This window comes from Neoarius graeffei, chromosome 24, assembly GCF_027579695.1.
Source record: "Neoarius graeffei isolate fNeoGra1 chromosome 24, fNeoGra1.pri, whole genome shotgun sequence".
NCBI classification, from domain to species: Eukaryota; Metazoa; Chordata; class Actinopteri; order Siluriformes; family Ariidae; genus Neoarius; species Neoarius graeffei.
The window spans coordinates 8,775,689-8,802,482 of record NC_083592.1 but is presented as its reverse complement, the minus strand read 5'-3'; the positions used below and the strand labels follow the sequence as shown (position 1 = coordinate 8,802,482).

At 40.9% G+C, this 26,794-nt stretch overlaps 1 protein-coding gene across 2 annotated transcripts in view; it reads right to left on the bottom strand.

Annotated features, from left to right (window-relative positions):
- The window catches only part of LOC132872637 (class I histocompatibility antigen, Non-RT1.A alpha-1 chain-like), a 45,787-nt gene extending 20,546 nt beyond the window's left edge, over window positions 1-25,241 (bottom strand). Inside the window, exons 1-4 of one of the 2 annotated variants that reach the window (XM_060907590.1) lie at window positions 25,131-25,241; window positions 21,129-21,194; window positions 14,049-14,306; window positions 19-294 (exon numbers count right to left, since the gene is read on the bottom strand). In XM_060907590.1, coding sequence (XP_060763573.1) covers window positions 19-294; window positions 14,049-14,306; window positions 21,129-21,194; window positions 25,131-25,233 — 703 coding nt within the window. In that variant the 5' untranslated portion in view covers window positions 25,234-25,241. The remainder of the gene's footprint in view (window positions 1-18; window positions 295-14,048; window positions 14,307-21,128; window positions 21,195-25,130) is intronic. The other variant, XM_060907591.1, reaches the window with a different exon arrangement.
- Between the last annotated feature and the right edge of the window lie 1,553 nt (window positions 25,242-26,794).

Here is a 26,794-nt window from a genome sequence, read left to right as displayed (position 1 = left end):
AGATCACACACACTTTACCTTTCCTCCCCAGAGTCTCATTGGCGTAAGACACAAATGTATTTAACCGATCAATACATTCATTCTCCAGGTAGCTCTTCTGGGATTTAGCACGAGTGTCTTTAGGATCCCACTTCTTTACAAGTTTTACAGCTTGAGGTTTTGTTCCAGTGTAGGTTCCAGTTTTCAGATCCAGACTTATTAAATCTTCTCCATCAAGACCAAACTGATCATATCCTCTAGTGGTGCCGTCATCATCAAGCTCACAGCCGTACATCCTCTGGAATATGTGAACTCCTACACACACACACACAAAGTAATAAGGCAAGATCAGATGAGATGACTTTCCTTCTACACACACACACACACACACACACACACACACTATTCAAAATGCTACACTGCGCTTTTCTACTCGTCCTTTTGACGTTTTGTCTTTTGTACAGTGGCGCGCGCACACACTTCAGGTGAGCGAACTTTCCTTCTACACTCATTTCAAAACCTTACACTGTTTTTAGTCAGTCACTTTTGTTCTTTCTGGTAGGAAAAAGAAAATCTGTTGCTGGCAACTCGCAAAAGAAAATTTCATAATTTAAAGGTAAACAGAGAAGCTCTTTAGTGCGAGTCTGCAGTTTGAGACACTGATATAATGATGTCAGGGTTGAAACTTGGCAGTCGCACGGTCACCAGAGACGACTAAAAACTTACCAGGGCCACTAAAACTTGGTTTGGTCACCCCAAGGGCGACTATGATTTGAGAAATACGGGGGGGGGGGGGGGGGGGGGGGAGTCCCTTCCCTGGAATACCTCTCTTATTTGCTTTCCTTTTCTCAACTCCAAGTTCATAAATTCTAGTAAAAGTTTCGTTCTAAAGTGCAAACTCACAAATGGCTTTGAATTTTTCAGATCACGCCATGATTTCCACTGCTGTGCCGGAAATCACCCACTCTGTAGTGAGTTCGTCATTTTGTAGTGCGGTCTGAATGCATAGTGAGAATTATTACACCCTGTATAGTGAACTCAGAGTATCCCACAATACACCGTGAAGAGTAGTGTACAACCAATGAGCACGAACCAAGCAATATATCCCATCATGCACTGCGGTCATGCATTATCAGAGCTGTTTCATAAGGAGCGTTAAGTATTTTAGATCGAGTTTTGCAGTAGTTTGTTTTTCCTTCTGAACCTGGGCACGATACAAATTTATAAGCTGTGGTGCAAAAATGGCAATAATATAGTGTATTGGGGTGAATGGATGGAGGAAGAAACAGTCTAAAAGGACATTCAAATCCAATTAAAAAAAAAATAGTAAGAACAGAAAAGCTAAAAAAAAGACAAAATACAAGAATAAAAAAAAAAAAAATAAAAAGTGCAGAGCGAGGAATGAATCAAAAGCCTCAGATTTGATTTAATAAAAGGCAGCAGCGAAGGTGTTCAGCCTTGATTTAAAAGAACTGAAAGATGCAGCAAACACAAAGTACTTTGTATTTATTAATGTGGGAAATACGCTCAGTATAATACGGATTTATTATTTTGAAAACCCACCAGCCGACTCATCTGGCACGTTTTAATTGTGCGACAGTAATGACGTACAGTGGTGCTTGAAAGTTTGTGAACCCTTTAGAATTTATGCAGAAATAGAAAATATGACCTAAAACATCAGATTTTCACACAAGTCCTAAAAGTAGATAAAGAGAACCCAATTAAACAAATGAGACAAAAATATTATACTTGGTCATTTGTTTATTGAGGAAAATGATCCAATATTACATATCTGTCAGTGGCAAAAGTATGTGAACCTCTAGGATTAGCAGTTAATTTGAAGGTGAAATTAGAGTCAGGTGATTTCAATCAATGGGATGACAATCAGGTGTGAGTGGGCACCCTGTTTTATTTAAAGAACAGGGATCCATCAAAGTCTGATCTTCACATGTTTGTGGAAGTGTATCATGGCACGAACAAAGGAGATTTCTGAGGACCTCAGAAAAAGCGTTGTTGATGCTCATCAGGCTGGAAAAGGTTACAAAACCATCTCTAAAGAGTTTAGTCTGCAGTACATCAGACTGAAGGACATCACGTCTGACACTGATTAGCAGCACTGGAGCACCCCAGGGCACGGTGCTGGCCCCTCTTCTCTTCACCCTGTACACCGCGGACTTCTGCTACAACTCGGAGCTGTGTCACATTCAGAAGTTCGCCGATGACACAGCCATTGTGGGGTGCATCAGGGACAACAGAGAGGAGGAGTATAGGAGCCTGGTGAGGGACTTTGCCATTTGGTGCAAAAGGAACCTTCTGCAGCTCAACACCTCGAAGACCAAGGAGCTGGTCACTGACTTTGGGAGGTCCAGACCAAGGTCATGACCAGTTCTGATTGAGGGAGTCGAGGTGGAGGCTGTGGATTCCTACAAGTACCTCGGGCTGTGGCTGGACAGCAAGCTGGACTGGACTTGCAACACCAACCACTTGTACAGGAAGGGACAGAGCCGGCTTTATCTTCCTGAGGAAGCTGCGGTCCTTTAAACACCTGCAGGAAACTCCTGTGGACGTTCCATCAGTCCGTGGTCAACAGTGTCTTGTTTTACACCGTGGTATGCTGGGGGGGAGGGGAGGGGGCAGTACATCCAAGGAGGACACATCCAGGCTGGACAAACTGATCAGGCGGGCCGGCTCTGTGGTCGGCGTGAAGCTGGACTCTCTGGTGACTGTGGCAGAGAAGAGGACTATGGACAAACTACTGAACATCATGGACGATGCCAGTCACCCTCTGCACACCGTCATCAGCAACCAGAGGAGCCTGTTTAGTGACAGAATGCTCCTTCCCAAGTGCAGGACTAACAGACTTAAAAACTCCTTTGTCCCTCACACCGTACTACAACTCTCTGGGGGGGGGGGGGGGGGGGGGGGGGTAACAGGAGGACAGAGGACGGGAAGTAGCAGCAGTAGCCTAGCCTGACAAAAAGCAATACTGGACAATGTGCAATATAATGTGCAATACCTCTCCTGCTGGACTCTTCCCCCCCCATATCTTATTCTTTTTTTTTACATATTTGTATATGTAAATACTTAATTTATCTAGAAGTTCTCTTTTTTTCTATTCTCCGTTTATCCTGTAATGATGCCGCTGGAATTTTAATTTCCCTGAGGGTACCCTCCCAAAGGGATCAATAAAGTTCTATCTAATCTAATCTCCACCAATCCACAGTCAGACAGATTGTGTACAAATGGAAGAAATTCAAGACCATTGTTACCCTCCTCAGGAGTGGTGGACCAACAAAAGCTCACTCCAAGAGCAAGGTGTGTAATAGTCGGCGAGGTCACAAAGGACCCCAAGGTAACTTCTAAGCAACTGAAGGCCTCGCTCACATTGGCTAATGTTAATGAGTCCACCATCAGGAGAACAAAAGTGCAGTCAGCAAGCAAAGCAAAAGCTCAGTCAGAAGCATAGGCTAACAATTTTAATGCAAATGCTGTCAAACTTTGGAAACAAACATACAATGCTTAATTCCTTGTCGATGTATTTGTCCAAGCTTCAACTTCTTCACTGCCCTGATCATTCCAGATATTGGATGGCATTTGTAGGTTGTTTGTTTACACTCGTACTTCAGCACTGTTCGCTCTTGGATTCTCTCAGCTACATGCATTTATCGTTAGTCACTTTGAATAAAAACAATCAGCTAAATCACTAATAAATGTTTAAATAATGTAACAATTACACAGAATTAAATGTTGATGCATCCATTTCTGGGGGCATACATTAAAACACCATGGGGTGTTAAAGTAAAAATGGCTTTGTATTTTTTTTATCCCCCCCCGACTAGAGGAAATTTAAGGGCCACTTTATTTTGGCCTGGGCCACTAAAAATTCAGGGCCACTGGCCTGAGTGATGATCAGGCACTGAAGTTAATTTTAGTGCTGCTGATCTGCTGCTGTTTAATCGATGTTACAGAACCACTGTGTACTACTGAGAATACAGAATGTTATTTTGCACATCAGTATTGTTCTGTGCTCATTTGTGGATTCACAATAAATTCTGAGATGTCAGAAAGGAAACTGTATTTGTGTTACTTTAACAGGTTTATTACACAGAGCTGTTTCACCAGCCATCAACACCACTGAACAGCCATAACTATTTCACGGAGATTATCTTTAACAGGTCATTTAAAGCAAACACATCGACTCATTTGGAGTTCAGCAGGTGAGCAGCCACACAGAGTGGGGTACTGTGAGAAACAGGAAGTGCTTTAAAAATCACCTCAGCTATCTTTCCTCAACAGCTATTTTACACGTCTTACTTTGTAATTCTTGATCAAGACAATTTATTCCCCCCAGTTATTATAGGCTATTCATTTACATAGGCTTGGTGATAGACTGTAGGTCTTAGGGATATGAGGCATATGAAGATGCACATCCCCCCCCAAAAAAAAAAAAGGGCTGAGGCAGACCAGTTCTATTGCAAAGTGATAAACACATTACATTGCAGTACCATGTCAAGTCTTGGGTCAAAAGTCATAGTCTTTCCCGCACCATTCATGGCGCATTTGGTGGCGCCGATCTCCGTTTCGTAGGCCTCAGCCTCTAGCCTATATTACATAGCTGGGGTACAGTGGGGGCGGGTCCTCTGGTAACCGTGAGAGTTTGACTCCCCACTCGCATCTATATTGCAGCATGCCTTGCCAGATGGCAGTAGGCACCATTTTTATGATGGTCTTTGGTATGACCAGACCATGAGTAGAACTCGTGATCTCCTGATTGAGAGGCGGACCACTAGGCCACTCACCGGTTACGTGTAATGAAATGCCCTAAAGCAAAGATGTCAAACATATTGAAATTAAACATTTCTACATAAATAAAATACTATTAACTTTCCAAAAGTCAATATCTGGTGTGACAACTCCAGGACAATGAGTGCAGCTTTATAAGGAAATAAGTTTTACTGAGCATCTTACAGACTCTGCCACACTTGCTTCTGTTTTTGCAGCAAAACTCTGCAGGCTTCATTCTGGTTTTTGTCTGAAAAGTAGCCTCTTGCCTTTCTTGCTTTTTTTTTTTGCAAAATTTAGCCGGGCCTGGATGTTTTTCTTTGACCCTACCCCATAGTCCAGGCATATGGAGAATACGGGAGATTGTCGTCACATGTAGTACACAACCAGTACTCTGCAGAAATTCCTGCAGCTCCTTCAGTGTTGCTGTAGGCCTCTCGGCAGCTTCCCTGACCAGTTTTCATCTCGTCTTTTCATCAATTTTGAAGGGACATCCAATTCTTGGTAATGTCACTGTTGTCTCATATTTTCTCCACTTGTTGATGACGGTCCTCACTGTGCTCCATGGTATATCTAATGCCGTGGAAATGTTTTTGTCCCCTTCTCCTGACTGATACCTTTCAACAATGAGATCCCTCTGATGCTTTGTAAGCTCTCTGGGAACTCTGGCTTTTGCTGGAGGAGGCAACTGAGGAAATGTCTGAACTTTATTTGGGGTTAATCAGAGTCATTTTAATTGATGGCAGGCGTGAACCCAAAAAGACTGAATGCTGTAATTAAATCAAAAGGTGCTTCAACAAGTAGTACTTTATTTATTTATTTTTCCCTTGAACAGATTTGTCTGTTTTTCAAATGAATTGGACAGGTTATAGGTCACATTAAAGTTAAGAAAAGTCTTAATTATTTATCATGGTCTTTTTTTTAAATACCAGAAAAACCTATCATTTTAATGGGGTGTGTATACGTTTTATATCCACTATAGCTGCTCGATCTAATTTATAGGAATTGATCTGCTAGAATGCAATTATTTATAGCAAAAAGACTTCAGATTTGTTATTTTGGTGAAACATTTAACCAGTCATCAGGGATGAGAATGGGACATTTAAAAAAAAAAAAAAAAAAACTCTGAAATGCCTGGCCGGTCTAATCCGCCTTTCCCACACACACTATCCATCCATCCATCCATCCATCCATCCATCCATCATTTCAAATTCAATGATGGTTTAAAACGTTTATAAACTCGTTGCAAGGACTGACGGCAGTGGAGCCGGAAAACTTCTTCCTCCAAAAATACATTAATTTTTTTCTATTTTCAAAACTTTTCTTAAAATAGTACAAATATTTACAGTGCGCCAACCAAAGGTTCAAATTGCCAAAAAGAAAACTATACAAAGAAAAAAAAAAGAAAAAAAAAAAAAGAGGCTTCAAGTTTGCCAGACTAAATCAAAAAGACCCTGAACAAAACTATTAGTCAGCCAAACCACAGCACCTTCAAACAAGACGTTCCAACCACAACTGAGGCGCTGGAGCTACTGCAGAGCTTACATACCCGCAGCCCCGCCCACAGTTGAGCCCAAATTGCAAAATTAATCAACTAAATAATGACATCCTAAATACAAAATAATTTAAAGAAACAAAACAAAATATACAAACATCCAAAATAATTTTCTTTAACCAAAAACCCTTCAGTGCATAGTAAAATATGTTTCCCCAACACCAGTAAAACACCCCGTTAAAATAGTCCGTTCTACCAAACACCCGCGAAACCCCTCCATAACAAGCCAATGGTACAGTCCCTCGGTTTCCCACAACAAACAGGAAGTATGTGGAGTTCGCGTGATGAGTTACTAAAAACTATTTTGTTATAAAAATGCTAGAACTAAATAAACTTGACGTTAGAAAAAACCAGTTTGCACATGTGTTTCCTAGACCATAGACAATGCTTAACAGATGGGAGATGAAAATGCTTAGAAATGTGTGATGCGTTTTACATGAGTGGAGCCAAACAAATGTTACTAGAATGCCGGTAGGCCTTTCCCTGCACTCGGAACAAATGCTGCTCTCGTTAGAAACTATGGCAAACGGTGGAGTATGAAATGCTTGAAAACCAGTAATACCCATACAGAAAACAGTAATGGAAATGAAGTGCAACTCACAGCAACAGGTCAGCCAAGATGTTTGAATGTTGCCTGTGTGCTTGCGTGAGAGGTGTGCGCGCGCGCGCGAGCGTCACAGCTCACTCCGTGACACACTAATTAATTATATATATATATATAAAAACCACAATATATATTGCACAATATATATATATATATATATATATTTTGTTTTTTTAATATATATATTTAACACAAATATATATATATATTTAACACAAATATATATATATATAAATACACACACCGCTCACTCTAGGACCCATACACACACCTCACTCTAGGACCCAAATTGTTTTTGCGAAAAGTGCTAAAGACTCAAATTTTTCTTTAGCAATTTGCAATTTCGCTTAGCAAGAAATGCTAAAAGAACAATTTTCTTTTTAGCAAAGTAATTTTTTTAGCAAGATATGTTCTACTTCTAAATGCTTCTTGCACTGACAATATTCTCATCTCATCTCATTATCTCTAGCCGCTTTATCCTTCTACAGGGTCGCAGGCAAGCTGGAGCCTATCCCAGCTGACTATGGGCGAAAGGCGGGGTACACCCTGGACAAGTCGCCAGGTCATCACAGGGCTGACACATAGACACAGACAATCATTCACACTCACATTCACACCTACGGTCAATTTAGGCTACGTTTACATTACGTCGAATCAGCGGATCATCAGATTAACGTTCTTAAAACGATTCGCGTTGACACTAAAACCGTTAGCCGTGCACACAGCAACACCAATACGCGGATACGCTCGGCTCCGCAGGCATCCTGCGCTCCAAATCACTCCGCCCTGAACAGCGAGTGCCCTCTGGAGGGTGCGCACTCCGGCCCTGCGCAGCTCACAGAGCGCGCGAGTGAAGTGAACAAGCCACGATTCGGGACTGAGCCGCTGTGTGTGAGATCCCAGCGCATATCACTTATTACTTGCAAGTGGAAGGATGGCAAGCCTAAAGACAATCATAACTACACAATGGGCAGTATTTGCATCAGTATTTGCAGTATTTTCATACTTTTATACTCTTTAATGAAAGGTGATACAAGGCGGAAGTCTGCGCCGTTTTTCAGCAGTCGCGTCACATGACCAACGCCAGCGAATCAGAAAGGTGGATGTCACAGTGACGTTGTCCAATGAGACGCCAGCTAGAGCTCAGCACAGCGTATTCGCGTATTCTCAATGTTTACACAGCACCGGAGCTGATACGATCTAGATTGAATACGTGGACGCTGGCGGATTCCCGTTTCCCCGCTTTTTCAGGGGGGTTAATGTAAACGGACAGTGCGTCCGCGAAGAAAACGAGACAGATACGGTCTAGTGTAAACGTAGCCTTAGAGTCACCAGTTAACCTAACCTGCATGTCTTTGGACTGTGGGGGAAACCGGAGCACCCGGAGGAAACCCACGCGGACACGGGGAGAACATGCAAACTCCACACAGAAAGGCCCTCGCCGGCCCCGGGGCTCGAACCCAGGACCTTCTTGCTGTGAGGCGACAGCGCTAACCACTACACCACCGTGCCGCCCACTGACAATATTGAAAAATGAATTGTTATTGTAGTTTGTTGCTGTTTCAAGTGTTTGCAAGCTTCCTGCCTTTGTCTTTCCATGTTCTTGATTTATGTTCATAGCATGCTTATTTATTCTTGAATCCTCTTATTTTGATCATTTCATCAACTGTATATATGTAATGAAATTGTGTGTTTAATTTAACCCGCTTAATCTGATTTACGGAGTCCATATTTTTCATTATAATTATATCTAACATCTGGTGTGATGTGCTTTGCATTCTTTGCTATCTATGCACATTTTAGCCCTTAGTCACCCTCTGTAGTATGCTGACTGGCCTGTGTGGGTATGTATAATTGGGATCCGGGTGTGTGCGCGCGTGTGTGTGTGTGTGTGTGTGTGTGTGTGTGTGTGTGTTGGGGGGGGGGGGGGGGGGGTCTTTATGGGTAGGATGAAGGGAGCTCAGGGAGTTAAAATCAATGGTTGTTTCTTATAAATTAATCTCATAACCCAAATATAATGATATTCACCATTAATTTCTCAAATGAAACACTTGCAGTCAAAACTTTGAACCATGTGCGTCAAAACGCTCTGAAAACAAGGTACACTTGGTCAATATATCCTGGTTCATCTGTGAATTCTTCCAAAGTTCTGTCAGGGTTGATATTATGTAGAAAATACGTCTTTAGAATGGTTATATCGTGTCTTTATCCCTAACTGAGAAAGCTAACAGAATATTCTAATATGTTCTCACTTTTTAGATAGTGGGCAGCACAGTGGTGTAGTGGTTAGTGCTGCCGCCTCACAGCAAGAAGGTCTGGGTTCGAGCCCCGAGGGCCTTTCTGTGCGGAGTTTGCATGTTCTCCCCGTGTCCGCGTGGGTTTCCTCCAGGTGCTCCGGTTTCCCCCACAGTCCAAAGACATGCAGGTTAGGTTAACTGGTGACTCTAAATTGACCGTAGGTGTGAATGAGAGTGTGAATGGTTGTCTGTGTCTATGTGTCAGCCCTGTGATGACCTGGCGACTTGTCCAGGGTGTACCCCGCCTTTCGCCCGTAGTCAGCTGGGATAGGATCCAGCTTGCCTGCGACCCTGTAGAACAGGATAAAGCGGCTACAGATAATGAGATGAGACTTTTTAGATAAGTTTTTGTCATACATAAAGTCGGATAATTTATTTTAAAAAAACCTCGCTATAATCTTGTTCACTAATGAGCAAGAATTGCCGACATTATCGGCGCAACTCGGAAATTGATCATTTTATATGTAAGGTCCAATGCTATTGGAAGACATAATTTGCGGTCAACCAATAAGAAGCTTCGAAACTCGGGGGCGTTGGTTATAAATCAAAACATCGAAGATGGACACGAAAGGCAGGGCCTGAATTTCATTTTTCAGAATGGGGGGAATTCCCCCCCGTGACTCAAATGGGGGGGGATTTATACAGTTTGTGGCGAATGCTACTTGTGGGCTTAAATAGCTTAGGTCTTACCTTCTGCCACTACTCAGATTGAAGATCTCTACAGTATGTAACCTTTTGTCACCATTTGAGGTATCTTTCAGTAGACTTTTCATTTTGATATCTCCAAATTTGGATAGCATTGTCAGACAAAGGGTGGATAAATGCAAGTATTATTCCCACCAGCCGTCTAAGATATGGACTGTTCAGTTTCGGGTGGAGGGTAGAAAACCACCACAAAATGAAAGAGATCCTTTACAGCATGACATTGCTGACTGACTGTTATGCCATAAAAACACCAATAGCCTTTTTCTAGTAGTGCGAGTAAGGCTCTAGGAAAAGTTTGGAAGGTTGTGTGCCTTTTAGTTAAGCTAATTTTACAACCTCCTTAGTGTTGCTTTACACAGCTGCTTCTTCCTCATCTTCATGCACTATTCTTTAAGTGTCACCGCTTTGTTTAATTATAAAAAAAAAAGAAAATCAGTCTGTTCTTAATAGCACTTAATGAATTTATTGACACAACAAGTCTAACTTAAAATCTAACAAACCAGTCTGCTGACTTTTCAGGATTCTCTTAACTATGTGTTATTTGTCTCTTCTTTTAGTGGCCATCTCTTTAATCAGTGACCTTTGCTTTTTCCTTTTATAATATTTTTATATCATCTTTTTTTATCAACTTTATCATTTTTCTATTCTCATATCTGATCTGATCATCCCTGTCCTCTGTTTAATGTCTACAATTAAAATAAGAAAACACTATCAAACTGTTCTTAACACTGAATGAATTTACAAACTTTGTTTCAGTCCACATGTAGAACGTTAACATGACAGTCTTTGTTGACTTTTCAGGATTCTCTTATACCAGTGGTTCTCAACCGGGGGGGGCGCGGAGGTACTCCAGGGGGGTCGCGAGTAGGCTTCATGTATGGAGGAAAAAAAAAATCTGGGGCTAACAGGCTATAGTAGCTAAGCAGATGCAACACATTTACCCATGTCAAAATGCAGGACATTGGACTATTACATACAAATCAATACTATTATAAAATCTATCATCAATCTATCATAAAATCTTGTGTGTAGGTTATTTTAAGCCCGTGACGCGAACATGACGCAACGTCACGTGAGTGAGTCTGCATACCGTGGCCACCGTGTGAGTGCTTGCCACACACACACTAGTCTGGTTTCTTGCCGAGTTAACTCGTGCCGACTCTCGCTAGTCTACTATCATCAATCCATCGATACAGCGCAAAACCCAAACAGTCTTTTTAAAGACTACTACCCCACACTGTATTTTTGCTTTCCCCATTTCAGCTCTACCCAAATAATTTGTTGTTTTTGTTGTTTTCTTACTGCTAGTCTACTATGGATAATGCTACTACTGCTACTACTACTACTAATAATAATCTAGCCCAGGGCTAGCTAGCTAGCTATCTATCTATCTATCTATCTATCTATCTATCTATCTATCTATCTATCTATCGGTCGATATAAGGTGCTGTAGGTCGGGTGGCGTCACTGCGGGTGAGTGTGTTTGGGGGGATGGGGGCGGGGCGAGAAGAGGGGCCCCCAACTGCAATGAACCAGCTTTGGTGGGGCCCAGGTTGCAAAAGGTTGAGAACCCCTGTCTTATACCATATAGCCCTGTCTCCTGTGTCATATGCCATCTTTAATTTAAAAAAATATCAAATTGTTCTCAACACTGAACAATTCATCTTTGCTGAGTGCAGGATTCTTGTACATATGTAGTCTTTCCTACTCTTTCTCCTAGTGGTCATCTCTTTTGTCAGCATCACTGTCCTTTGCTTTTCCTTGTAAATACTTTTTTCTTATAGCCATGCTCTGATCTAATCCCCTTCACAATGTTAACATTAGCTGTCTCGTCCTGTGTATTCTTAGCAGTATTCTCAACGGTATCACTCACACTGCTATTACCACCATCAGATTCAGGAGTTTTCCTCTTAGCAGGGGAAACTTCTGCCACTGCACTTGTACGTTTTAGCCAGCGGTCCAGGTTTGTTTTACAGCAAAAGTCCGAGAGAGGAAGAGTGCGCGCGTTGTATCTGTCTCTGTGTGAGTGAGTGAGTGAGTGAGTGAGTGAGTGAGTGAGAGAGAGAGAACGGTCTGTGTCTGCTGTTTTTTTTTCTGAGTAGGCTACGGGGGAGATAAGAGGGGGGGTCAGTCAGTAAAAGGAGGGTTAAATTCAAGTAACCTTGAGAACAGAAGGTAGTCACGCATTCACACTGATCCATTATTAGATTGACGTTGTCAGGCAATGCAGTAAAGTGTGCGGGAATCTCTTGCATTAGAATTGTTAAAGGTGCGGGAATTTAAAAAAAACAAAACAAAAAAAAAACCACACATGCGCGATACCCGCAATCCCACGCCCAAATTCAGGACCTGAAAGGTACTGTTTATCTTGAGAAATCGCAGTTGTTTGATGGATTTTGCTTAAACTTTAAATGACTTTCGCATAAAATGCGAATACAGATGATTTTCTTTTCGCAAATTGGAATAAAACTTCGCAATTTGCGGACGTGCGAGCGGCTAGCGTGAGCCCAGATCTCGTGAGCGATAATGGAGGTAACCGTAACGATATATTAGATTCCTCTTGACTCCGTCTGACAATTTAACCCTTTGGTGACTGACCCCTTGAAAATGGTTCCTCCAGGAACGATGACGTTTCAGTTGTCAAGACAACGGAAAAACTAAAATACAAAAACAGAAAGATACATCACAATGCTCTTGTGCACAAAACAAAATGCTCTTGTATTTGTATTTTAGTTTTTCCGTTGTCTTGACAACTGAAACGTCATGGTTCCTGGAGGAACCATTTTCAAGGGGTCAGTCACCAAAGGGTTAAGTAAAACGTACCTTTGTGCTTTTTTGTTTTGATGTGCTCCTGGATGTTTCTAGCTCCTCTGTTTCCATAATTGATCATATCTGAGCACAGAATACACAGAACCTTTCCCGGCATGGCCACTTTTCGGATATGTTCCGTCAGGCACGTCATCACAGTTTGTGTCCCTATCTGCACGGTAACGCTACTATCGGGCCATGCCCATCGGAAACAGTTCTTTATCCCGTTCGATTTATTGATTTCCCTGGCACGATCCTCATTTTTGCGGTCCAAAACTTTTGCCATATTGGCAAAGTAACTTTGAAAACTAACCAAAATGACTAGAACTTAGTGATCAAAACCGTGTACATGTAGCTTGTTTCTCCGTGAATTGTAGAAGTGAGATGAAACTAGCGCCAAAACGTTGCCGGAAATCGTCGTGAGTTGTCGTTAGCATAAATATTGAAGAAAGCAATGACGATTTCCATTATCACAGCTGCAACTAATTTTGCGATGAGTGTTGCCGAAAGATGCTGGCGGGCGGGCGGTCGGTCCTGCCTGCTTGTGCCACCACAAGCCTTGCCTCGCGCCGACCCCTACCCCCTCAAAAAAAATTCTCAACGGATTTACACGTTTCACAAAAGTGACATTTTCAGTAGGAAAAACTCGGAATTCCGCAGATCCGCAGAAAATTCTCATCCCTGAGTCATAAATCTTTATTTAAATTTTTTACCCAATTTCTGATACAAAGAATCTTGCACTGATCTCTCACCAGAAAGCCTATAAAGAAAAATAGCTGGCTATAAAGACTCCTGATTTATAAAAGGAATGATTAGTGATATTTAGTGAGCACAATGACTGGGTAGATCTCAACAGTTAACCAGGCAGAAACAGGCCTTAAAGCGTTCCAGAAAAAGTTACAGCTTTGATCGTGGGTGAACCGTCACTGTTGAAATGTTGCGCTGTTCATATGCACATATTTATGGTTTCGTTGGTAATTAGATAATGCTCGTTTCACTTGGAAACATTTGGGGGTGGGAAATATACAAGATAATTACCTCTTTATATAGTTCTATAGACAAGGGTTAAAGGCAACCAGCGCCTGGAATGTCTGAGCAACAAGTCAATCACTTGATATCTGGGCTGCCATGGTGACAAAGCAATGGGCGACTCTCACTTCCTGTGTGTACGCGCCTTAAAACCTTTGCACAGTGCTGTATGTGACCATGTTTAATTTTCTTTTTCAGTGGTGTATTTAATAAATCTGATGTGTGTGCACGCACATGTACAGAGTGCTATGTACCATGTGCAGTGATTAAAGCTCGGAGTGTGAGTCACCTTCAGTGTGATTAAAGAGCTCCATTGCTGGTTTCATAACGGCACGCAAATGGTCCTGTTGATCCTCCATATTTTCTGTCACGCTGTCGTAGTAATCTGCATAAGAAGCATTGATATTCCATATCCACATGGTCCTTAACATCTTGATGCTGGCGTTATAGAACACAAGCTGTTCTCCATCCAGCAGACCCACAGCAATGACTTCTGTGGAATTTATTCCTCTGACAGCAGTGTGTTGGTACTGCAGTGTGTGAGAGCCTGTAAAAGGGTAAATAGTTTCAGTAACTCACAGATGAAGTAAAACTAAGATGTATAAATTCTATAAAAGTTACTAAAGAGGTCACCAACACAGCTCTTGTGAGCAGCTGGTTGATGGTAGCGTGCTGCTGCTTCCACTTGTGGATAACGGCACCCTGATGGGGTTTATAAGAACAGTGGAGTAGGCTTGGGATCGAGGTCTTTTTCATGCATCAATAATCAGAAAAATTTCCAATGATTAATGATGCACGTCAGCATTTCAGAAAAACACAGTCAGGTCCATAAGTATTTGGACAGTGTCAATTTCTGTAATTTTTCCTCTGGACACCACCAAAGTGGATTTGGAAGTGAAGCAGTCAAGCCGTGATTAAAATACAGAATTCCAGCTTTAATTCAAGATGAACAAAAACATCACATTAACCATTCAGGAATTACAGCCGTTTCTTGTACATTGTCCTGCCATTTTCACGGACTCAAAAGTAATTGGACAACTCACTGATAAGTGGCTTCGTCCAAGTGTGGCCCGTTTCCTCGTTATTTCATGAGGAATTAAGGAGACAAAAGGTCAAGAGTTGATTCCAAGAGTTAAATTTGCATTTGGTTGCTGTTCATGGCAGTGTTATTATACTTTCAAAATTTGTTAGTTTTTATTTAGTCTTTCAGGTTTTTTTTAAACTTTCAGTTTAGTTAGTTTTTACAAGTGCATATGTAGTTTTATTTTTGAGGAACCGATGAGCTTTGAGTTTGTCGGGGATTGCAGAGCCAGAACAGGACACGAGCCATTTGCTTTTGGCACAATTAGATGCTGTATCCGTTTGCTGGTTCTTACCATAGAGATCTCATTTTGTCTGTTGACATCAATGAAATCAGGCGCCTCGACACTGAAATAATGCTGAGCAATAACAGTGTGACCGAGGGTTTGGGATCACTGTGTCAAACAGGACGCTTTTCATACATTTATATTTGATTTATTTGGCAATAAAAAGTACATGTATATAAAACAAGCAATGCACTGCCCAGGAGAACACACAAAAAGCAATAAACTTATTTCCATTGTGGTCCTCAGGAAGGGGGGGGCAAAATGCACAAAGTCCATTGGTGAACAGAAAAAAAGTTGACATACACAATAATTGGAAAGACAACATGAGTGATACTAATAATACATAAAATCATCTTGGTTGTCGTTTAACAATTGCAACATAAATATTCCTTCACAGTTTTCTTAAAAATCATCTTTACTCCTTAACATTTCAACAGAAACAGGTCGGCCATTCCGTAACTTAGCACCAGTATGGTAGAAACTATTTTTACTAAAAGAACCAACATGATTTACAATAAACAAACCAAACTATTTCTAGTATGATTATGTGTAGACAACTGGAAGTTAGATTTCAGATACTCTGGAGCATTGTTGTTATAGGATGTTGGGTGTGGTTTAAGTCGTTTAATGCAGTAAATCAACAGGTAACATACCAACTTTCTTGAACTCATCCACTCCAACACTACTCGGAGGAGGGAGAGTCAACATGAACCTGATAACCTTATTTTGTGCCACCTGTAATCGACGCTGGGATTTCTGTTAGTCCACTGTACCATGCACAACAAGCCTAGTCGAAATGACTCCGAATCGAGGCAGAAACAAGCAATCCAAGTCAAATTTACTACCATATCTGTATAAGAATTTAACCAACTTTGTACATTTGGAGACAACTTTCTCAGCAATTACATCACCAGACAATGATTGGTCCAAATTAACACCTAAATAATTTATTGCTGCTTTGATTCAACACACACACACACACACACACACCTCCCTACAGCTCTCCCTCCAAAACACAAACGTGCACTTGCTTGCTGAATGAAGAGTCCACCAGATACAGCATTCAGGGAGAGGAGCATCGCACATAGTTATCATATTCAATTAAAAAAAAATCCCCCAAATAACAAAAACCAAATAACTCTGGTCACCAGTGTTGGAAAGCTAGACAGATGTCCACTCTGGTTTGACCTCTTGCTTTCAGGTGCTACTTCCTACTTGTGAAGTCAGAATTACGAGCACGTCACGTTCAAGTGCTTTGTTGTTGGAGTGAAAAAAGAATTAGTGGATGCAAGATTCCTTCTCATTTTTCTTGGGGAAATCCTACTTTGATTCTGGAACTCCAAACCTGTGTTTCCACCAAACATGGCGAGAGCGTCAAAACAACCGTCTGTCGTTCATTTCGTACAAGAGCCAACGTCTCTCAGCGGCATGATTGTTGGTGGGTGGGGGCGTCAGAATAAAGTTGAAATCTAGGCAACTTTATGATAATAAGCCATGATGTGGTTCGGCAGCAACCAACCGGAATTTAGAAAGTGCGCCACTTGAAAGAATACTAAAGAACATAACCGTGTAAATTTCACTTCTGTTCAAACTGTTCCTAAATACAATAGAGGAGACATTAATAAGTGCAGTGGTGGGTTTCCCCGTTATTTATGATGTGCCCCCATTTACATACAGGGACAATTTCAAAATAAACAAAAGCCATGTTGAAATTTGACTTGACATGTAGCATTAACACTAATGCCACAGCACACAAACTACTTTTAATTAGTCCATCATTAGTTTATTTTCTTACCAAAGATGAAATAACAATTGTTCATTTTACTTCAGATCGATTTCTTACCATCACTTTTAAAAGATTCCATGAGGTTAACTTATACCCTACTTGCGGTCAGTCGGCACAAAGAGACCGGCTGAAGGGTTTGTTTTGTGGTCCTTTAAATAAACTTTGCGAGAGGAAGCATTCTGAACGACCTCGTAGCCGTCCATTTCTTCATCACAGAGCGTCTACGAACTTCGAGAGCATCGTGGACAGACTGGACGCATGACATGAACAGTCATCATGTGATTTCTTGTGAAAATGCTGGACTTTTTGGATTTCTGTATTTTAAATAAAACATTTTTTAGAAACTCTACTTCTATTTGGAATATTATACATCTCTATATTTTATCCAAGATTGGTGGCCTGAACTTTTTTCTTGTTTGCAACTACGATACAAGATTCTTATAAAATTGTCTTTTCACTGCCATGTTTTCTTGTCATGGTCTCGTTTACAGATATCGGGTGGAGTGGGATTATCTTTTTTTATACCCTTAAACAGTTCGGTTTTGGCTCGGGATTTGCCTCCTGGATAAAAATGCTTTATTCTTCCCCGTTGGCAGCTGTCCGAATAAACACCAATCTTTCCCCCTATTTTTTACCCTGTCGTGGTACTAAGCAGGGCTGCCCCCTGTCGCCCGTTATTCACTATTGCAGTTGAACCATTGGCGATTGCACTGCGTGGTGAAGTCGACATTAAGGGAATACAGAGAAATGGATTAAAGTATCCCTTTATGCTGATCTGCTATTATACCTATCTGACCCCTTAATTAGTCTACCAAAAACACTTAGTTTACTAGAAGACTTCGGCAAAATATCAGGCTATAAGGTTAATTTACAAAAGAGTGAGATCATGCCAGTCAATACTGCAGCCAAGCTAATTAAATTTAATTTATTCCCCCTTAAAGTAAGCATACATAAATTTAAGCACTTGGGCATTTGGATAACACACGAATTTAAGGATCTTTTTGAGGCTAACTCCCCCCCATTGCTTTTTTGTCTGAAACAAGATTTGGAACGCTGGCGCTTACTACCTTTATCACTAGGAGGGAGAATCAATACAATCAAAATGAACGTACTGCCAAAATTTTTATATGCATTTCAGTGTATTCCAGTTTTTTTTTTTTTAACCAAAACATTTTTTGTCCATAGATAAATTATCTGGATTTATTTGGAATGGTAAAAACCCTTGAATACGCAAGAGTATCTTACAGCGGCATCGCCTACACGGCAGACTATCCCTCCCTAATTTTCAATTTTATTATTGGGCTGCTAACATTAGGATTATGTTGTATTGGAAGGAACCTTTAATCCATGATGCAACTCCGAAATGGCTACAACTGGAAAACCTATCTTGCAACCTCACTCCCTTGTATGCCCTGCTCTGCTCAAAACTTCCATTATCTGAACCTTTGTCGAGGTACACTTTAAATCCGATTGTGAAGCACTCTAAGATATGAACACAGTTTAGACGCACCTTACTGTACTTAGTGACTTTTCTATTTATGCTCCCATAACGAGAAATCATATGTTCACACCATCAATTATAGATGGAGCTTTTGATGTCTGGGTCAGAGGAGGGATATCCACAGTAAGAGATCCATTTATCAATAATACTTACATATCCTTTGACCAGATAATGCTGAAGTTTAACATTCTCCGCTCTCATTTTTTTCAGTTCCTGCAGCTCCGTAATTTTATGTCTGCATCCTTTACTCGTTTTCCAACAATCCCACCCAGCTGTCTTTTGGACTCCATTCTAGGACTTGTGCCATGTTCTAAAGGGATAATTGGGGTGGTATATTCCTGGTTAAACTCGCAATTTGGAACCTTTGACTCTGCTAAGGAATCAGTGGGAGGAAGATTTTGGTGCTCGGATTGCGGATGGAGTTTGGAAGACAGCTCTAGATAGGATACATTCCTCTTTGATTTGTTCATGACATAGAATCATCCAGTTTAAGGTTTTTCATCATCTGCACTGGTCTAAAGTAAAGCTAGCCAAGTTTACGCTGAATATTGACCCCTTATGCAACTGATGCAGGCAAACAACAACCACCCTCTCACATATCTTTTGGTTTTGTACAAAGCTAAATAATTTCTGGCAATTAATATTTAAAACCTTCTCAAATGTTTTAAAAGTACACATAGAACCGTCTGCCATTATTGCAATATTTGGAGCAACTCCACAGGATATAAATCTTAGTCGGCAGGCAAAAAGTATGATCGCTTTTTCAACTCTCTTAGCTAGATGACTTATATTGTTTAAATGGAAGGAAACGCTCCCTCCCACCTTTAGTCTATGGGTTAAAGATCTTATGCACCATGTGGCATTGGAGAAAATTCGCTACACCACAAGAGGGTGTGCTCAGAAATGTTATGCTTTATGGCAGCTATTTTTGACTCACAGAGAGAGGGTTGAGACCGCTGTCATGGCTTTCTAGTGCTGACCCAATAACACCTATAGCTTACTTGTTATTTCTCTTTTCTTACCACCACTCATTTATATATTTACTTGTTTCTTCATTTACTTTCTTTAGTCCTACTGAAATATATATATTATGGCATGCCGTTCAGGAAATTAATCTTTGAATATATTGAATGAAACTCTGAATATATGGAATGAAACTTTGAATATATGGAATGAATCCCCGAATATATTGAATGAAACTTTGAATATATGGAATGAAACTCTGAATATATGGAATGAAACTCTGAATATATGGAATGAAACTCTGAATATATGGAATGAATCCCCGAATATATTGAATGAAACTCTGAATATACTGAATGAATCCACGAATATATTGAATGAAACTTTGAATATATGGAATGAAACTTTGAATATATTGAATGAATCCCCGAATATATTGAATGAAACTTTGAATATATGGAATGAATCCCCGAATATATGGAATGAAACTTTGAATATATGGAATGAAACTCTGAATATATGGAATGAAACTCTGAATATATGGAATGAATCCCCGAATATATTGAATGAAACTTTGAATATATGGAATGAAACTCTGAATATATGGAATGAAACTTTGAATATATTGAATGAATCCCCGAATATATTGAATGAAACTTTGAATATATGGAATGAAACTCTGAATATATGGAATGAAACTTTGAATATATTGAATGAATCCCCGAATATATTGAATGAAACTTTGAATATATTGAATGAATACCTGAATATATGGAATGAAACCCTGAATATATGGAATTAAACTTTGTATTCTGCCCCCGCTCCCACAGCTCGGCAGACAGACAACAGGTCCCAAGAAAAACTGACTCAGAGGAGAGTATTAGAGTATATTGAGAAACGCTGTAAAACTCGACAAACAAAATTTACAAATTAGTTTTATATACAGAAAATACCGTTATACAAATATGATCCATGAGGGAAATGACTGTCACCGTAGCTTCGTTGCACATAAAAGAAGTAAACACTAATAAAACCACAAGCATTCGCCAGAGTGTTAACAATGTCTTTATTGTTTAAAATAGCCGCAACCAAATCCCGAGCTGACTGACTCATTTTTGCTGCAGGACGGCAGCAGTGCCTTCATGACGTCAGCCAAGTTTCATGCCATATATTCAGAGTTTCATTCAATATATTCGGGGATTCATTCCATATATTCAAAGTTTCATTCAATATATTCGGGGATTCATTCCATATATTCAAAGTTTCATTCCATATATTCGGGGATTCATTCCATATATTCAAAGTTTCATTCAATATATTCGGGGATTCATTCCATATATTCAAAGTTTCATTCAATATATTCAGGGATTCATTCCATATATTCAGAGTTTCATTCCATATATTCAAAGTTTCATTCAATATATTCGGGGATTCATTCCATATATTCAAAGTTTCATTCAATATATTCGGGGATTCATTCCATATATACAGAGTTTCATTCAATATATTTTGGGATTCATTCCATATATTCAAAGTTTCATTCAATATATTCGGGGATTCATTCCATATATTCAGAGTTTCATTCAATATATTCGGGGATTCATTCAATATATTCAAAGATTAATTTCCTGAACGGCATGCCATAATATATATATATATATATATATATATATATATATATATATATATATATATATATATATATATGCTAATTCTATCAAACCAAACAGCGACCAAAGCAGGCTCACTCACCAGCAACTGCCGCTTGGGCCGGTGTTTCTTGGTCTGCTGAAGGCGCTGATGCATCTTGTTTCGAGTCTGTTGTATCATTAAAAAAAAAAAAATTGACTTAGTACTAGAATAGAACTATGAAAAATATGTAACAAAAAAATTCCATTGCTAGTTTTAGGTAGCTTAGAAACCAGCTCTTCCATTATTGCAGTTTCTTCCACATTTTCTTGATGCTGTGTTCTAGAAACGGCACTAAAACTTGCCTTCGAAACAACAAAATGCAACTTTGATGGAAAATACAGGGAAAAGAAACTTGAAAGACTGGCAGCTACACTAGCAGCTTGAGCAGCAAACCTCGTTACCCAAACAGACAGGAGGAGGTTTGGTTTACAAGACTGAGAACGGGCCATACTGGATTAAATAACAGCTTATACGTTATAAACAAACATCTATCTGGAAAATGTGAACTTTGTGGAGTGAGAGAGGATGTAGATCATGTTCTTTTAAGATGATTAAAATTCTACAGACAGAAAAACTGAAGAGGGACGTGAACGCAGTTAAGAAAGCCTTTTCTTTAGACACCTTATTAGGTGAGCCGAGATCAGGCTATGGCCATTATCGTGCTATGATAACATTTATCAAAGAAACAAAGTTAGCAAATAGGATTTAGTTAATTGTTGTGTTTTTCCTTTTATTTAATTTTTCTTTGAAATGATGTCCATTTGATTGCACCTCCGTCCAGTAGATGGCGGTAAGACACTGCTTGTAAACTGCCGTAAAACCTGACAGAAGGAGGAGAAGGCAGCTTGCCCATGCTTTCCAGTGCGATCGTGTTGCGCTTGCGCGAAACTGGGTTTTCGCGCCAAAATCACAGGAAGACCATACAAGGTTATAGAAACCCTAATGAGGCTGAGGTGACTACCGTAAAATACCAAATAATAGCCGAGTTCCAATTAACCGCCGAGTTCCCTTTAACGGCCGGGTGTACGCGTGTGTTGTGACAAATAAAGGCCGGTTCCGAATACTCGCCGGGGTCTAAAAAAAAAAAAAAAGCGTCCGAACGTTCTATCTAGAATCTTGAGGCCCAGCACTTTTCTGGTTTTCTGGTGTTTAAACGATTTTGCATTGCATAGTTTTCTACCGAAACAATATGAATGAATGAATGAATGAATGAAATTATTTCTATAATACTGTTTACAACATTTTGTTACGTGATAATAAACATGCCATTTCAATGTTATAATCTTGGTCTACCGTAATATTTCTTGAGGAATGCAACTCCGTAACTTTTGACAGATGTCTTAGCCACCCCTTTGGGTATACCCAACGAAAGCCAGCGTGTGTGGTGACATTGAGGACTGCGGGTTTCCAAGGTTGGACTGCTGCTTCTGTTAAACGACCTAAATTGCCGAATGCATGCGTCAAAGCACACACTGAGTTTTATTAAAGACCTTATACCATTTCACTTGCCCTTACCCATTCGGATCTGGAAGACGCTTTACAAAAAAGGTGAGAGCGTTCTAACATGCATTTCAGTCTGCTCGCGGCCAATCTAATCCAAGGGGCCTTTTCAACAAGTAATCTGTCGTGCAAGTTGGGCAGAAGCACGCGTCAGGCAGGCAACATGTAGGCCTACAAGTCAGTAACCTATTCAACTAACTTTCATCCGAACTTTAAGTTTTCTACGGGGTCGAGCCACCGTACCAACTCACTCGGGGAATAGGCTCATATCGGCCAAATAGGGAGACGTCTTGGAGAGAAACGTGATGCAAGATGACAGTATGTAGCCACTGCAGGTCACTTATTTTTCAGCATAAGAAAAAACCCTTTGGTTTGACACTTCGCACCCTAATTATGTTGCTTCAACGTTGCGCCCTCCATGCAATTTCAGATTGACAGACATCGCGAAGCGCAAAGGGTGGAGGCTGCATGGGTGAGGGTGATAGCAAGTGACCATAACTTTGCAGAGTAATTAAATCACAGTGCTGCGCACAGACAATGGTGTGGTTTCTTGATTATTTTGTAAAGCATGCGCTTAACTAGTCATTAACAGGAAAAGGTGTGTGATTTATCCTTTATCCACCCCGACTGTGCCATGCGAAGATGCATTCTGCGTCTTCAAAATTCCCCGAAGTCGGCACCGTGCTATCTGTAATCTAACTCTAAACAAACTGTAAGTTATACTGGTTAAAAGTAGGCCTATCTGAGAATGATTTTTTTCCCCGTTTTGAGGTAGATTTTGGGGAAGGTGTTTGTGAAGAAGGAATTAATCGCCTGTTCCAAATAGCCGCCTAGTCTCTAATACGCGCCGGGTCTCTTATGTGATTGAGACAAATAATCGCCCGGGCTATTATTTGGTATTTTACGGTAGTTATAAAAAACGTTAGAAAAATGATAGTGGGCACTTTTCTAATATTCTTATGCGGCTACTGAAAAACTGTATGGTCCGGGGGGGGGGGGGGGGGGGGGGGTCATCATCATCATCCCACCCAGGACCCCTCAGCCACGCTCCTGCCAGTGGCGGCTGGCCCATAGGGGGCGCTCGGGCGCCGCCCTCCCAGATGTGGAGGGAAAAAATATATTATATATAATATATACATTTTATTATCAATATCAGTTTTACTTAATAGTGTGTGCCTACATGCAATCTAAATTATTTAAACAACATTTCCACCAACTGACTCTCATTCAACAGTGAATTTCCACCGACAGACTCGGATCATTTCTCTTCCTGGGCGCTCAACAAAGCGCCCCAGAAGTGCAGCGAAATAGCCAATCGTGTATGGTTGCTAGGGAAAAATAATAAATATTTGGCCAATCAGCATCGCCGAATGTAATGGTTTTGGGGCGCTGGAAATGTCGCCCCTGCTACAGAAAATGTGGGAAATGTTTGGTTGCTATGGTGATAAACTTGAGGTCTCAGGTCAGAATCAGAACTTTTCTTTATTATTGTTAGTTTTAGTTAGTGTTGTCTCTCAGTTCTGAACTGGACAGTAACTTCAAATCCTTCACTCTCTCACACACAAATCTTACCCTCATCTCAGAAACGCGCACACACACACACACACACACACACACTACCTCTCTCTCTCTGGTTAGAGGTGATGTTCAAAACTAGACTTTTGGTTCATACTGGACAATAATCACTCCCCCCCCCCCGTTTCACAGAAATACACCTAGCTCAAAACACACCCACACACACCATTTCATAGTCACTCTCTCACACAGAAATCTTACGCTCACCTTAGAATCAGATACACACACCACCTCTCTCTCTCTCTTTTCATGCAATCACTCAGTCCCACACTCACCTTAGAAGCCTCCCTCTCTCTCACTCATTCACACTCTCTCTCTCACACACACACTGTTGATTTGTACAGATTCAGCTGAAATCATACCCTTGCTGTAAACTTCTCTCAAGAACTTGAGTATTGTATTTGATACCGTTCCTTTCCAAAGCATAAATGGAGCCTAATAAAGCTGTAAATTGTTAATTTACTTTATCTGTGAAACTGCTGATTTTGAGAAGGAAATTAAAGTTATTATTGTGGAATTGTTGTCATTTTCTGACTGTTCATTTGAATGCTCATACTGGATTAGGCAGGGAAATCTATTGGCACACACCAGCCCCACCAAGAGTTTTTTTCACCAGTCGCCACTGGCTCCTGCATTTATACCATAACAGCTCAATCCCACAAGATTTATTTATTTTGGTCATTTTAAGAACCTTATTAAATTAAAATAAGCGGCGGACATAACTATATCGGTACTGAAATACTAAAACTTTGGTTTTTTGGACGGGAGCGCGCGCCGGTTCTGAACTTGTCCCGCTCAGATTGCGGAAGACGGAAATCTGTTCCCTCCAAATGAACACTATTCCAAGCCCTTTCCCCCAGCGTTCTCAACATCCTTTTATAACTTACACGCTCAAAGCATTCGGTAACTCTCCAACACACTGCAGCACAGAACTGTTACTGTAGCTCGAATAACGGAGCGACACCGAAGTGAAGAAAACCGACTCACCTGCTGAAACTCCGGTGGAGCTCAATATCAGAATCAATAAAGCCGCGGTGGAGCTCATCGTGGCGGGAAAACAGCCGGAACTAAACAATCCACCGCGTTTCATCAGAAGAAGAGGAGCAAATACAGGCGCGAGCCAATAACGAAAAGACGGGCTGCTCTGGACTCTTCTTCTAGACCAATCCTCGTGCACCTGAGCCAGGTAGGCTGGGGCCACGTGACGCAGTTTATCCAATCATATTCAACTGACGAAACAGACTCCGCCCGCGTCGGGCAGGATTTTCAGAGAGAGACGCCTTTCGAGGGGAAGTTGGTTTTAAAGCACGGCTTGGCTTTAAACAAAATAATTGAAGGTGCGATCAAATTAACGTTGGGGTGGAATGGCGGTAGAGAGTGGAGGTGGGCTCTTGCTTGAGTTGAGTGATGGAGCGGAAATGGGAGGAAGTGACGGTAGTTTGTTTGGAAGTGAGCCAGAGATGGAAGGAGAAAACGAGGGAAATTTAAATGAGAAATGGGAGAAGAAAGGAAACAAACGAGGTAGAGTGTCTGATGGTCACTCAGAGTCGGATAAAGATAGAGATAGTAAAGCAAAGCGAGTGGCAAAACATAACGGTTTAAAGGTAAAGTTCCAGTTTGACCCCCCTAGCTCTATCAACCCACTGAGACTTACCAAAGCACTTCATATAGCTGTAGGTACAGTGCAGGTTACACCGCTAAGGGACGGTAGTTTAATTATTGATTGTTACAATGCCGCACAGCGGGATAAGCTACTTGGAATGACTGTAATGGAAGGAAAGAAAATTAGATGTACTGAACGGGAGCGTAATAAACTTGAGCTTGGTGTTATAACTGGAGTCTCAACTGACCTGTCATGTGAGGATATTTTGAGCAATGTATCAGGAGCCAATGTGGTTAAATGCAGAAGGTTGATGTATACCCGAGATCAAATAAAACAAGAAAGCCTGTCCATTCTGTTATGAGAAGGAATTGCCCGTTAGAGTACACTCTTAGAAAAAAAGGTTCTTGGGGGTGCTATATTGAGGTATTTCACCTGACGTCACAGGGTCACGTGACGCCCCGGTGTCCACCATTTTGGACGGCAAGCTAGCTAATGTCAACAACAGTAGCTAGTATGCTACTGTAGCAATATTTACATTCAGTCATTTGGATGACTGTTAAAACCTTTCAGTCTCAAGTTTTTCCTTTACTGGATTTACTAGTTTACTGAGCTAGCGCGCGATGGCTCCCGGCTCGGCCGGAGAGCGCGCGATGGCTCCCGGCTCGGCCGGAGAGCGCGCGATGGCTCCCGGCTCGGCCGGAGAGCGCGCGATGGCTCCCGGCTCGGCCGAGCGCGCTAGCTCAGTAAACTAGTAAATCCAGTAAAGGAAAAACTTGAGACTGAAAGGTTTTAACAGTCATCCAAATGACTGAACGTAAACATTGCTACAGTAACATACTAGCTACGATGTTGTTGACATTAGCTAGTGCTAACAGCTAGCTGCTAGTACACTGCTACAACACAGACACCGACCCTAATAATACAGTTCTTGGTCATTTCCTGGTAACAGCAAATTTATAACGGGCCATGTCTCAACAGACTAAGAAGTTATTTCAATGACATTTAATAACATTTTGTTTATCCTGAGGACCGAAAGTAAATGAAAATG